The sequence below is a fragment of the Pelophylax lessonae genome (assembly GCF_965119305.1).
Source record: "Pelophylax lessonae genome assembly, chromosome: 12".
In the NCBI taxonomy this organism is placed as follows: Eukaryota; Metazoa; Chordata; class Amphibia; order Anura; family Ranidae; genus Pelophylax; species Pelophylax lessonae.
The window spans coordinates 31,343,529-31,358,005 of record NC_138779.1 but is presented as its reverse complement, the minus strand read 5'-3'; the positions used below and the strand labels follow the sequence as shown (position 1 = coordinate 31,358,005).

At 43.5% G+C, this 14,477-nt stretch overlaps 1 protein-coding gene across 1 annotated transcript in view; it reads right to left on the bottom strand.

The window, feature by feature from the left end:
- PEX14 (peroxisomal biogenesis factor 14) overlaps positions 1 to 14,477 on the bottom strand; it is a 282,226-nt gene that overhangs the window by 120,507 nt on the left and 147,242 nt on the right. The window contains exon 3 of the mRNA XM_082274523.1: positions 1,557 to 1,641. Coding sequence (XP_082130649.1) covers positions 1,557 to 1,641 — 85 coding nt within the window. The remainder of the gene's footprint in view (positions 1 to 1,556; positions 1,642 to 14,477) is intronic.

Here is a 14,477-nt window from a genome sequence, read left to right as displayed (position 1 = left end):
TGGTACTTGTATCCCACTTGTGCGCCGGAGACAACTGTCATTGTCCTATGCCAGTCACACACGGTTCTAATCCTGTTGAACCGACTGAGATGCAAACTGTCTGGGCAGGCTGAAAGTACCAAGTTGATTGATTGATCAACTTGGGTACAACTAGCCTGCCAGGTTTGCGTGTGATTATTGGTAGCGGCTGCTATAGCTGCTACCAATATTTACGGTCTTCTCCCGCTCAGAGCAGAAAATTGCTTGGCAGCGCTGCCTGGTTTGATAGGGGAATCTGGTTTGATGGGGGAATTGTGCATATTTCTTTCCTGCAACCACAGGTGTATGGCCTTAGGAAGACATCCCTGACACCACAAATTTATACAGGTAGCAAAAGAACAACAAAAGGTTTATTAAATACCAAAGGGCTTTCCTCGAAAACACAAGTAGATCAGGGATAGGGAAATAAATATAACGTTTAGGAGATAGTCAATATACCCTAGAAGTCACCAAAGAGACAGAGGACATAAACATCCCATATTTTTGTGTTAATAAAGCCCCCCAGGCCCTCTGCACAATGCACAGTTACTAATTCCTGCATTCAGTAGAATTTTCTTCTTCCATAGTAGGCTTGCCAGGCCTATTCCAACCCACAACCTGGAGTCTTTGAACTTGAGGAATGCTATCCCAGACAGGTTGATTTACATGCTTTTATTAATTCTATCTTCCTTGTTCTTCTTTTCTTTGTATTTTTTTTTTTTTTATCATCGGGGGAACTTTTGAGGAACCCTCCCCTAACCTGCAAAGCAACACTTTTTTGCTGGTGGCTCTAGGTTGCCAGGTCACTATCTAAGAGGCCTCCTAATTTACTAACGAGGGTCACAAAGTTACAAGAACTCCCTGCCCTAACCCGCCGCTTTAACCTTGCTGCCTTGGTTCAGAACTTCCACTAATGACAGTAAAAGAAGATAAGCTCCTTATAGTTTGAAGATGACAGTGACCTCACCTGTTTGATTTTAGGACGTTAAGACCATTGCTATTATAATGATTTAAACAGGACACTCCAGGCCAATTGTTCTTGAAGAAATAGTCAATACACCTGGCTGGTGTTGGCCTGCTTGATTGCTGCTACACCCCCTGAGATAAGCCTATGACACACTTGCTCAGATAATAGCCTGATGTAGGTATCAGCTATAAATTTCTATGTGCACTGGATAGCAGGAAAAGAAAACATCCATATTTCCCCACATCAACTAGGTTTCTGAAACGTTTAGCAGGTTCAAAGAGATGCCAATTGGCTGCAATCAGCGAGGGCACTGTTTTTTCTGCAAGAGTTTAGTGAATTAATAAGCCCATTATTACAACATTTTACAAAGACGACTAACTGGCAAATGCCTCTCATTACCTCCTTTTCCCTGTGCCGCTAAGTGTGAATCATTTCCCATCAGGGGGTCCTAGGCTACCCATGGAGCGGCAGTGTAAACACACGTAGCCATAACAGCACTCAATAAAGAGGATTGTGCATACATTAACCAACGTGTCCTTAACGGCCAAGACCAAAACAGGGCAATTTGTACCTTTCCTCTTCAGAAAGTCCTTCCGGGTGGCAACGGGGCTCTGACGCACTCGGGGGTTCTGCAAAAACTTCACCGCAGTGGCAATCTGCAAAACCAGAGGTTATCATTCGTCAAAATCATTGAACACACGCGTCAAATTTCTTACATGTATATGTGCATATTCTTTTTTTTTTTTTCAATTTCATTACATTTTACTTTTCTTACTTTAATTTTATTTACAAGTGGATTAACAAGCCACCTATTTGACACTATACTTGTCCCTCCATCAGTAAGTTTATGGCTTTCTGGAGGACCCATGGAACGATCAAAACAAGAGCTATGTAGACTCAAGAGAAAACCATTCTGACCAAAGTCATTCCAGTTGTGAGTAGGTCCATCTTCTAAAACCAACCACACAGCAAAAACACAATATAAAAAGGCAGCACAGTGACAAAGTGTTTAGCACTTCTGTCTAGCAGCACTAGGGTCGTCGGTTCAAATACCAACCACGACGACCCTACCTGCCTGGAATTTGCATGTTCTCCCATTGCCTGGTGCTCTGGTTTCCTCCCACACTCCAAAGACATGCTGGCAGGTGAATTGGCTCCTGTCTAAATTGGCCCTAGTATGTGTATGTATGAATGTGAGTTAGGGACCTTAGATTGTAAGCTCCTTGAGGGCAGTGACTGATGTGAATGTACAACATGAAAGGTTGCGTAAATTGACGGTGCAATACAAGTACCTGTGATAAAAAAATAATACGTTATAACTACCCACAATCCATCATGGAGACTGGTGACTGCCACTTAGGTCAACAGAGCGTTTTTTTCTACACAGGAGATGCTGGAATAAAGCTACCCACTGACCCTGTGCCCTTATAAAGAGAAGCTCCTGGCTCCCCTCAAAAATGTAAAAGTCAGCAGCTACAAATACTGTAGCTGTTGTCTTTTAATATAAGGACACATACCTCTCCAGGGATCTAGCGATGTCCTCACCTGAACAGATTCTTCATTTAGCTTCAGGTTCAGGCGCCGGCATAGCAAGTACAAGGAAACAGGAAGTGAAGCTTTGCGGCTTCAAATTCGGTTTCCTACAGAGCGTGCTGCATTGCGCCTTGCGAATGGTTCCATAGTCTTCTGGGACCTGTGATGTGTCCCAGAAGACTGCAGGGGAAGAAGGGGGGCTGAACTTCCAGGTCAGATCACCGCATCGTTCTGAGCCAGAAGTGGGAGTGGGTACCTGCCAAAACACCTCCCCCCCCCCCCCCTAAAAAAAAAAACAAAAACTGCTAAATGTGGCAAAAAAATGGTAATATATAAAACATAATGAACAAATACCATACAGAAAGCAATACATGTGCTATCCACTATAATATGTGCAGGAAGCAACATTACAAGCCATCCCCACAGCGTGGGGTCCAAGTAGAGGTTCCCAAGGTTAGACCAAGGCTGCACCATCTGGATGCACTGCTTCTATTGTTGTAATAGAAGTTCTGAGAGGTTGATTGAGGAATCTGAAGAAAAATAATATAGTAGTAAACCTCTCTCCCGCATGACCTGTTGTTCTTTTAAATAGTTCTGAACACCCGCTGGGCGGAAAGGATCGGCGCTCATTTGACCACTGTCACAGTGATCTTTAATCCACACCATGAGCGGTCTTCGATACCTTGGTCTTTGTGCTAAGAGTGTGCAGTGACGATGCTTTCAGCATGTAAACAAGAGCCACCTAGTGACGCATCTGTGTGGCTTGTTGGTGTTAAAGCCCAACCTTTTACCAAGGTACATATGGTCAGTGTTAGGGTGGTTGTAAAGGGGTTTCTCCATATGAGGGGGGAAGAGGTCCATCATGTTAGGATATTAGCAAAGAAGCTGAGTGCAGTAGGACCAGAAGAAGAAATGGGAGCAGGTACCTGCTAAAACTAGGTACTTCTCTCTTTAAAGTCTTGCACACACGAATGATTGTCCCTTTTTTTGGATGCTAATCTCTATATTAAAAATGAATAGGTTATTAAAGTATGAAAATTCTCGTATGACAGAATAAAAATTCTGAAGTGATGTAAAGTTTTGTATTGTATTTTTGGACGAAAACTCTACTGAGTAAACAAAAATCGTACGAGAAACATTTTCGCGTTTGTCCCTTCTGAAAATTTTGGACGACAACTGTGAACTAACGATTAGAGTATTAGTGTATACGGGGCTTTAGGGTGAAGTTCCGCTTTATTTTACAGTCTAACTTGTTGTTTTTGTTATTAGCTTTTTTTAAATTTGCAACTCTATAGGGACTCATTTGCAATTCTCAATGGGGACTAAAAGCAATTAAGAGAGTTTAGGCATTTTGGGTGCCTCACCTGAGCCAAATAACATACTGGCATACTTGTAGTGTGGGAGGAAAGCACACAGAGAATGCAAACTCCCATGTGGATAGCGTCCTGGTCGAAATTCAAATCAAGGACCCTAGTGCTGCAAGGCAGAAGTGTCAACCACTAAGCCACATGTCTGACATTGATTCTTCAGGTGACGAGTCAGGGGTGACTTGAGTTGTGATCCTGGATGGTCAACTTTCTGATTCCAAGCACAGTCTGCCTGGTCCTGAACTTCTATATCAACATCAATGCAAAGAGCCTTGTAATTGAAAGTAGCAACCACAAGCATGTTGGGTCAAGCATTTAAAGGAGAAGTATAGCCAAAGCTAGTTTGGTTGTACTTTACCTATGGATCACAGGAGTGTAGTTCGTTCTTCACTCCTGTAGACCCGTTTTCAGCAGACAGCAGGCTGAAGACCACTGTCTGCTGATGTCACAGACCCGGTCCAGGCTCAGGCAAGATCCCGTCAATAGAGGACAATAGAGTCAGGATCCGCCCACATGCCTGGACTGCCACCCAGCTCAGCCACTTAGTAAGCAGCTGAGAGCCTGAGCCAGCGGCTCCCACTCCCGCCACAGCCCAGCGAGAGGGGGGTTGGGTAGAGCAGACAGCGGCGTCTGACAGTCAGCAGCTCTCTGCTCTGGGATCTGTGAGAACTGAGCAATCGGCGGGGTTACATCGTTCGATTCTGTCTTAGAGGTGCCGGGGGACAGATGCAGCATCCATCTCGGTAAGTATGATTCTTAAAAAAAAAAAAAAACATCTCTTAACAGGGCAGCAATTTTCAGTAACTAAAACTATATATATATATATATATATATATATATATATATATATATATATATATATATATATATATAGCGCAATAGGCACACTAATTACAATTTATTACGGTATACTCAGACTCTTTGCATAGGCCCAGTAGTGGACATTTTTTGTAAAGCTACCTTGGAGAGAAAATGGTTACAATATACCTTGGCATCCAAATGCTGCCCAGGGTCCACCATGACACGGCCCTCGTCTGAACATCTCTTGTTTCTCTAAATACGCTAATCGCGGCAAACGTAGGCACAACGGATCCATTGGACAACGCAATAAACAGGAAATTACAGCCATCCAACACAGATCCCGAGCGCTAAGTACATCAGAGCAGGTGTATGTCAAATGATTAGTTATTACACCTGTGGTGGAGCTGATTCAATTGGGAAATACGTTCAGTAATAGGTTAAAAGGTTCGGATGGGGCACATTACTCTCAAAGTGCCTGCAGTGAGGGGATGATTGAGCTAGATGTCATTAGTAATTCATTTAAGGGAAAACAGGAGAAGGAGCAAGTGACTGAAAGCAATTTAGATGTCAGGTAGAAGGAGGGGAGGCATCTTAAAAAAGCATGATAAGTGAATTTACATGCGAGCGGGAAGGAAGCCGCGAGGAGACTAAGAAGAGATGGAAAGAAGTAAGAAAGGAGAGCGGAGAATCTTAAAGCAGAACTCCAAGCAAATTAAGAACATCGACTAAAAGCTTTGGCTATCCTTCAAATATCATTAAAAATATTAAAGGACTGTGGCCAGGTTATGGACATTCAAATGTTCATTTATGATTACCAAGCATTTTTTTTTAATGACTTTTCTTTTTATTTTAAGGTTTTTATGTGAAATGTTGTTTTAATTAAAAATATGTTTTTTTTTTATTATTATAAGCTAACAAAACATTTTATTAAAAAAATGTTTTTAAATGTATTATTTTTCATAATGTAAATGTATCTGACAGTTACACTATTAAGTAGATGGAAAGAAGTAAGAAAGGAGAGCGGAGAATCTTAAAGCAGAACTCCAAGCAAATTAAGAACATCGACTACAACTGTGGCTATCCTTCAAATATCATTAAAAATATTAAAGAACTGTGGCCAGGTTATGGACATTCAAATATTTATATAATGACTACCAAGCATTTTTTTAAGGACATTTCTTTTTATTTTAAGGTTTTTATGTGAAATGTTTTAATTAAAAATATGTTTTTTTTTATTATAAGCTAACAAAACATTTTATAAAAAAAAAAAAAAAAAATGTTTTTAAATGTATTATTTTTAATAATGTAAATGTATCTGACAGTTACACTATTAAGTAGATGGAAAGAAGTAAGAAAGGAGAGCGGAGGATCTTAAAGCAGAACTCCAAGCAAATTAAGAACATCGACTAAAAGCTTTGGCTATCCTTCAAATATCATTAAAAATATTAAAGGACTGTGGCCAGGTTATGGACATTCAAATGTTCATATATGATTACCAAGCATTTTTTTTAAGGACTTTTCTTTTTATTTTAAGGCTTTTATGTGAAATGTTTTAATTAAAAATATGCTTTTTTTATTATTATTATAAGCTAACAAAACATTTTATAAAAAAAAAAAAAAAAATGTTTTTAAATGATGTATTATTTTTAATAATGTAAATGTATCTGACAGTTACACTATTAAGTAGATGGCACTGCAGATGAACACTCCAATCTGAAGGCTTTCATTGTTATCAATGGAGATACCACTATGCCATTGCAGATATGAGGATCACTTGATCGTGAATGAGAGCCAGCCGCAGCAACACATAGCGCCCGCTCTCAAAGGGGAAGAAGTTTATGTATGTATCCCTGGCACAGAGAATGGTACTGGGGAATGTTAAGAGCCGGTTCACACTGAGGCGACACGACTTCAGGGGGCGACCTGTGAAGTCGCGTGCACCGCGACTTCGGCGCGACTTGCAGGGACTTCACATAATGGAAGTCTATGCAAGTCGCTCTGAGGTCGCTCCAAAGTAGTACAGGACCCTTTTTCTAAGTCGGAGCGACTTGTGTTGCTCCTATTAGAACGGGTCCTGTACTACTCAATGGACCGCGACCGACCGCGGCAGTGTGAATGGGCTCTAAAGTGATTGTAAAGTCTTGTTTTTTTTTCTATTACAATAACAAACATGTTATACTTGCCTCCTCTGTGTAGTTGGTTTTGCACAGAGCAGCCCGGATCCTCCTCTTCTCGGGTCCCTCTTCGGTCTTCCTGGCCCCTTCCTCCTGTTGAGTGCTCCCACAGCAAGCAGCCAGCTATGGAGGCACCCATGCTACAGCTCCAGGTATTAATTCAGACACGGAGCTGCCTTTGGCCCCGCTCCCTCTCTCTCCTTATTGGCTGAGTTTGACTGACAGCAGCAGGAGCCCATGGCATCGCTACTGTATCTCAGCCAATCAGGAGAGAGAGAGAGTCCCAAATGGCTGAGGGACTCATGGGCATTGCTGGAATGACAGGCGGCTCAGGTAAGTATTAGGGGGGCTGATGCACACAGAAGGCTTTTTATCTTAATGCATAGAATTTATTAAAAAGAAAAACCTTCTGACTTTACAACCACTTTAATAATCAGATTGGGGACAAGAAGGTGGTAAAATAAACCCTCACAAGGAAGGTGTTGGGTCTGTTTCACATAGGCTTCAGCTGGTATAAGAGCAGTGTGAACAGCAAGTTTACATGAAACTTGGGGGGGGTCAAACGGATGTTTCAGGTGATACGGGGGCCAAATTACACGGCACAAGTACTGTGCTGTATAACATACTTTAAAGTAACAGGATCCAATTTTTTTTTCCTAGGGTTACAAATGCTTTAACTGTACTGGAAAAAAAGGGAAGTCACTGACCTGACTGTACAGTTTTGCAGTGGGTGCCTGGATCACAAGACTGGCTGAAGAGAATTACAAATCCTACTTTTCATACTTTTATTTTAACCACGTGTTCAGAAATTCACACTTTTACCTTTCGTAGTAGATCTACCAGTGAGAAGATCTTCCAGCAACCATCCAAAATGAGAATGATTGCCTTTGGAAGGACTGACATTATACCAGAGCAGTTTCACCAATTTGCGCAGCCCGGCAGACTGCTGCGACGGGATTATCTGAGCAGGGATGGGTAATGTCTGATGTGAGACGATACACATTAACCCCAGACGCAGGCCGAGGTCAAAAGTTATGACAATAGATGCAGGAAACAATTAGCAAGACGCAGGGGTTTGGACAGCTACACTGGGGACGCCGAAGAGAAGGGAAGTTATCTATATTTCAGCCTAAGGATTAAGTCAGGCACGCATGCTGGAAAGGGGGGTGCATGTAAGAAAAAAAAAAAAGGAGCGTTAATGAGAGCCTTTTGGCCCCCACCGCGACGAACGCTGCGAGACATTAAGGGATGGAGCCAGCAGCCGCAGAGCAAAGTTTTAGCAAGAAATCAGGTCTGTGTCAAAACTGAAGTGACAAATTTGGTCATCGGTGGCACAAGGAAATGGCTGCACAGCGGCCGTTAATCAGAGGCAGCCATCACACACTGCTGATGCCAGCACTCAGGGAGAAAAGCAGGAGGCTAATTATGAGGCTGTATATCTCGCTAAAGACGCCTGGCTCGGGCTACATCATGCCAGCAGCGGCAGCCAGGTACGGGGAGAGCCTGCGATATGTGCGATCTAAGGCTTTCTGCAAACTAGACAACACGGCCCAGGATAGATCGGCAAGGACAGAGGTGCCGCCGCCCGGCAAATACAATTAAAAAACAAAAGAACTTTACCGTGCGTAAAACAATGTATGATGAAAACATCCTCGGGACAGTTTTTTTTTTTCAGATGATGTATAAACGCGTTTTGAAATTTTGTAAACAGAGCATGAGAAAATTTTTTATCAATCCCAAACTTCCAATCTGTTCACACATAGAGGCAGAGAATGTGGCATTCACAAAATATTCTCTGCAGGTGAATCTTCCAGGGGCATGCGTTTCAATACTACATAAAGGTCCTGTTGGCAGGCACTACAAACAGGTATCGGGACTCCAGGTGGGGGGGGGGGGGGGTGTATCCTCTTTCGCCTACATGTTTTGCCTGTTCCTACTGACCAGGGCTTCCTGAAGGCGTCCTGAGGAAGCCCCGGTCAGTAGGAGGAGAGAAACATGTAGTTAGGGGTCATTAGGAACTGCAGGTTGTGGGTAGTGGGGGGAGGGAAGATACAGGAACCACCAAGTGGGGGGTTCAGAGGGCATACACTGTATTGTTGTAAATTCTCTGCAGGTGAATCTTCCAGGTGCATGCGTTTCAATACTACATGGAGGTCCTGTTGGCATGCACTTCAAACAGGTATCGGGACTAGGGATGCATCAATCCGATATTCGGATCGGATATCGGCCCCGATACGGGCAAAAGAGCTGTATCGGGGGATCAGTAAAATTAACAGATCCACGGGCCGATCCGGTTTTGCTCTTTATAGCTTGTGAGGGAGCAGAGAACAGCTGTCAAAGAAAAGAAAAAAAAAAAAAAAAGAGCCTCCTGCAAATGCCTTTCAACTCTCCAAGTTAAGTAAACACAATGATTACAATGTATCTTTTCGTTCCGTCTGCCGGAGGAGGGAGGATTAACCTCTTAAAGACTAAACCCATGACATTTTAGATTTTGAATGCACAATTGTTATAAGGTATCTGCCGATACTGATCCGGAAGTATTATTTTGTTATAAACTCACAAAACAGTACTTCCGGATCGGACTCGGGATCGGCGATTTCACAAAGCAAAAGATCGGGATCGGGACCAAAAAAGTCGGATCGGTGCATCCCTAATCGGGACTCCAGGTGGGGGAGCATATCCCCTTCCACCTACATGTTTCGTCTGTTCTTACTGACAAGGGCTTCCTGAAGGCGTCCTGAGGAAGCCCCGGTAAGTAGGAGGAGCAAAACGTAGTTAGGGGTCATTAGAAACTGCAGGTTGTGGGTAGTGGGGGGAGGGGAGATACAGGAACCGCCAAGTGGGGGGGGGTTCAGAGGGCATACACTGTATTGTTGTAAATTCTCTCCAGGTGAATCTTCCAGGTGCATGCGTTTCAATACTACATGGAGGTCCTGTTGGCATGCACTTCAAACAGGTATCGGGACTCCAGGTGGGGAGGTGTATCCCCTTCCGCCTACATGTTTCACCTGTTCCTACTGACCAGGGCTTCCTGAAGTGTCCTGAGGAAGCCCCGGTCAGTAGGAGGAGCGAAACATGTAGTTAGGGGTCATGAGGAACTGCAGGTTGTGGATGGTGTCGGGGGGGAAACAAGAACCGCCAAGTGGGGGGTTCAGAGAACATACACTGTATTGTTGTAAATTCTCTCCAGGTGAATCTTCCAGGTGCATGCGTTTCAATACTACATGGAGGTCCTGTTGGCAGGCACTACAAACAGGTATCGGGACTCCAGGTGGGGGGGGGGTGCATCCCCTTCCACCTACACGTTTCGCCTGCTCCTACTGACCAGGGCTTCCTGAAGGCGTCCTGTGTTAAAAAACGGTTTGGTAACCTTAGAGGCGCAGTATCGTAGTTGGTGTTTTTGTCTGTAGTATGAATGTTTTGATGCGCCTCCCCTATACAAGGTTTTGGCACCAGCAGTAATGCCACTCAGAGCTTTTCTTGGTGGTTTTTGATACAGCATGTGTTTCAATAGCATACACCAGGGATCCTCAAACTACGGCCCTCCAGCTGTTGCAGAACTACACATCCCATGAGGCATTGCAAAACTCTGACATTCACAGACATGACTAAGCATGATGGGAATTGTAGTTCTTGAACAACTGGAGGGCCATAGTATGAATACCCCTGGCATACACTAATCAGCCATAACATTAGGACAACTAACAGGTTAAGGCTCCGTTTCCACTGCCGCGGCTACGAAGTCGTGCTACTTCTAGCGCGACTTCGTAGCGAAAGTAAACTGCGGCTTTCAGTGCGACTTGTCCCTCATTATAGAGGGAAGTCGCACTGAAGCCGGCTCAAAAGTAGTGCACGAACTACTTTTGAAGTCGCTGCAACTGAAGTCGCGGCAGTGGAAACGGGCCGAATTGAAATCAATGGCTTTTGACTTGCTGTGCGACTTGACATGTGTCAAGTCACACAGCAAGTCGCACTAGTGGAAACCGGCACTAAGTGAATAACATAAATTATCTTGTTACAATGGCATCTGAAAGCCGGTAAGATATATTAGGCAGTAAGTAAACATGTTGTCCCTGAAGTTAATGTGTTGAAAACTGAAAAAAAAAAAAAAAATGGGCATTGCAGTTTGTGGTGTATGGGGCCATATGTAGCCAAAGACAGGTCAGGGTGCCCACACTGACCCGTGTCCACAGCCAAAAGTGCCTACAAGGGGCACGTGAAAATCAGAACTGGACCACGAAGCAATAGAATAAGGTGGCCTGATCTGATAAATTATGTTTTCTTTTACTTCCTGTGGATGGCCGGGTGCGTGTGTTTCCACTGAGCGGTACGGTTCGGTACGCAATTTGCCGTTTCCATTGTGACTGGTACCCTAATTCCGAACCGTACCATACCACTTTTTTGGGACCCTTTCGTTGGAGTACCAAGCACATTAGTACCGTTCCAACAAGGTGGAGCTACACTCTGCAGAACTTTGATTGGTTGACAGAGAATCGTTGATCACTGCTTTCCGGCTACACCACGCCTATCATGAAAGGGTACTATTGGCGGTGGAAACGCACGGTGTACCGTTCCGAAACCGTACCGTACTGAACCGTACCGTACCACTCAGTGGAAACGAGGCATTACCTGGGGAAGAGATTGTACCAGGATGCAGTATGGGAAGGAAGCAAGCTGGCAGAGGCAGTGTTTGGGCAATGTTGTGCTGGGAAACCATTCATGTGGCTCTTACTTTGACACATAGCACCTACCTAAAACATTCTTGGGGACCAAATACACCCCTTCATAGTAGGGATCGACCGATTATCGGCAAAGCCAATTATCGGAGGGTCGATATTCACTTTTACCGATATAATGGTATCGGCCCCGAAACTGGCCGATATTACCGTATGTAATATTAGTGTATGTAAAATCCTAGCATCCCCTTTATTAGTGTTTTATATAATGTCCACTGTGCAAACGCGGCCTACCTGGGATCATCTAACCGCCCAAACTGACACCCACCTGTCAAGACATTTTGATATTTGCATAACTCCGCCCAAAAGCCAGCTTACTGCATCAGGGCTCAAGGCTCTTCAAAGCAGTACTGAGGCGGGATGCTGTGATGTTTTCAGGAAACTAAGTACAGCACCCTGCCGGCCCCTCCCACCAGCCATGATGCTGTGATGTACAGCACCCTGCCGGCCCCTCCCACCAGCCATGATGCTGTGATGTACAGCACCCTGCCGGCCCCTCCCACTAGCCATGATATGCCTACATTGCATAGACAAGCATAGTGAGCAAGTGATGACATCACTGGCTCTAAAAATAGGGTATGTAATGACAGAGGAAAGGTTCTATTTAAAAAATATCATTAACATGTTGAGGAGGGTGGGGGGGGGAGGAAAACATAAGCAGATTAAACTTCAGCTTTAATTCAGTTCAGTTCAGATCTTTTAATCAAACTTCTCCCTGCAGCCTCAATAATAAAGCAAATCACATTATGGAACTTTTCCTATTGGGATCTCTCAGTATGAGAGACCGCAGCATTCTCCTTTTGTGTATGGGGAAGCTCAGGGATGGCCTGGAGCAGCAACAGAAGATGGAAGCTGACCGAATGGGGGCACATAGGTGACGCTGCAGGAAAGTGCTAGCACTGGTTTCTATTTTTTTTTTTTTAATGGAGGCTACAGGGAGAAATTAGAGGAACGCATTTGTAATATAAATTCTGTTATCTATGTGAATCCAGCATCTGACAACCTTTCTTTTGTTGCCGCCAGTCGCATGGACACTGAAAGATATTTTTTACAAAAAGAAGTGTAGATTTTGTGAAATAGTAATGAGATGATGGGGTTCTTCTGGATACAGCAGAGCATCCGGGACCTTAAGGCCCCCTTTCACACTTGTGTGACTTGTCCTGCGATTTGGGACTGCAAAATCGCACGACAAGTCATTCTCCAATGAGTACCGTTCATATCTGTGCGACTTGAAGTCGCACCAACTTCAAAGTAGTCCCTGCACTACTTTGGCCCGATTTTGATGCGTTTTGAGGTCAAAAGACATAGGTATTGCTTCAAGCCCAGTCAAAATTGAGCAACAAAGTCGCAGCAAAATCGCTGTAAAATCGTGCGACTTTTAAGTCGCACAAGTGTGAAAGGGGTCTTACTCTGCATACATGGCCAAGCCTAGGCAAAAAAGGTTCAGTAATCTCCAGTATAATACCGAGCAATTAAAGTGGTTGTAAATTAAGTACATGATTGTTTTTTTGTACTCCTTTGTCTTTCCGGTCTTTTGGTGCCCTGAGGAAGCTATAAATTGCGAAACGCGTTGGATTACCGGGGACCGCCAGACTGCACTCACATTTAGATCCTGCAACAACTTGGTATCTTGTACCAGCTACCCAATATGGAAGCTACGGATCTCATTTCTTATTTCATACATGTAATGTGATATGTGGTGTCATGTTTTTGTCCTTTTAATTTATTAACAAAGTTATATTTTTTAATGAAAGTGTGAATACTTGTGCACATCCCTTCATTTGTTGCCGATATAGTCCCGCTTTTTCTTTCTTCCTTTGGTTTGGTTGTAAACCTTCTATAAACCCAGTGAAAGGACTGGCCTCAGGTAATACACAGAGATTAAACAAATCCTCCTACATAAAGTGGTACGCGTTTATCTGCAGTCTTCTCTTATCTACAGCCATTTAAAGTCCAGAATTTACCAGAAATCAGACACTTTTGTCATCCGCATATCATCCCATCCGTTTGCGGATGATATACGGACATAATGTCTATGGGCATTGCGGATGTCAGTGGATGACACCGCTGACATCCGATTTTGCATCCGTTCCGTTTTTTAAACGGAACAAAAAAATAGGGTTCTGTTCCGTTCCAAAAAACGTAACAGAACTGAAAGGATGAAAATCGGATGTCAGCGGATGGTCATCCCCTGACATCCGCAATGCCATTGACATACATTATGTCCGTATATAATCCGCAAAAAAATGGGATGATATACGGACATGCGGAACGCCCGTGTGAAAGGGCCCTAAGGTTACACCCCCCCCCCCCCCCCTTCACATAGCTCAAGAAAAATGCATCCCTTTAATAATTCTATGTATGTCTTCACACTGGTCCCTTGCGCTTTCATTGTGGTGTTAAAAATCATGCTTGGTCAGTTACAAAACAAAAAAAAAAAAAACCACACCAAAAACACACCTCCCCATTGAAATGCATTAAAAACGCTGCAAGAACGCATCAATAACAAACCCCTGTTTCCTTTTTTTATGTGATTTTTGAAGTCCCATGACCTATAAAAAACACACCATAAGTACAGTAAAATCATGATAAAATCGGAGCAAAAGCATTTTTGCACCTCTTTCTTTATTGGCAAAACGCCGAAAGCACCATTTGCGTCTAAAATTTCCATGCATCCCTAATAAAAAGCTTGTAACACGCTCCTCCCACATATAGAGCACAATGCTGTACACAAATTGTGAAACAATGTAGAAACTGCTTTCCCATTTCACCTTTAGTGTTGGTTCACATCTACGCCGCTTCAAAGTCCTGCGACTGACAACCGACATCCTGCGCAACTTCACTGCGACTTCAATAACAGAAGTCAATGCAATTCGCATAG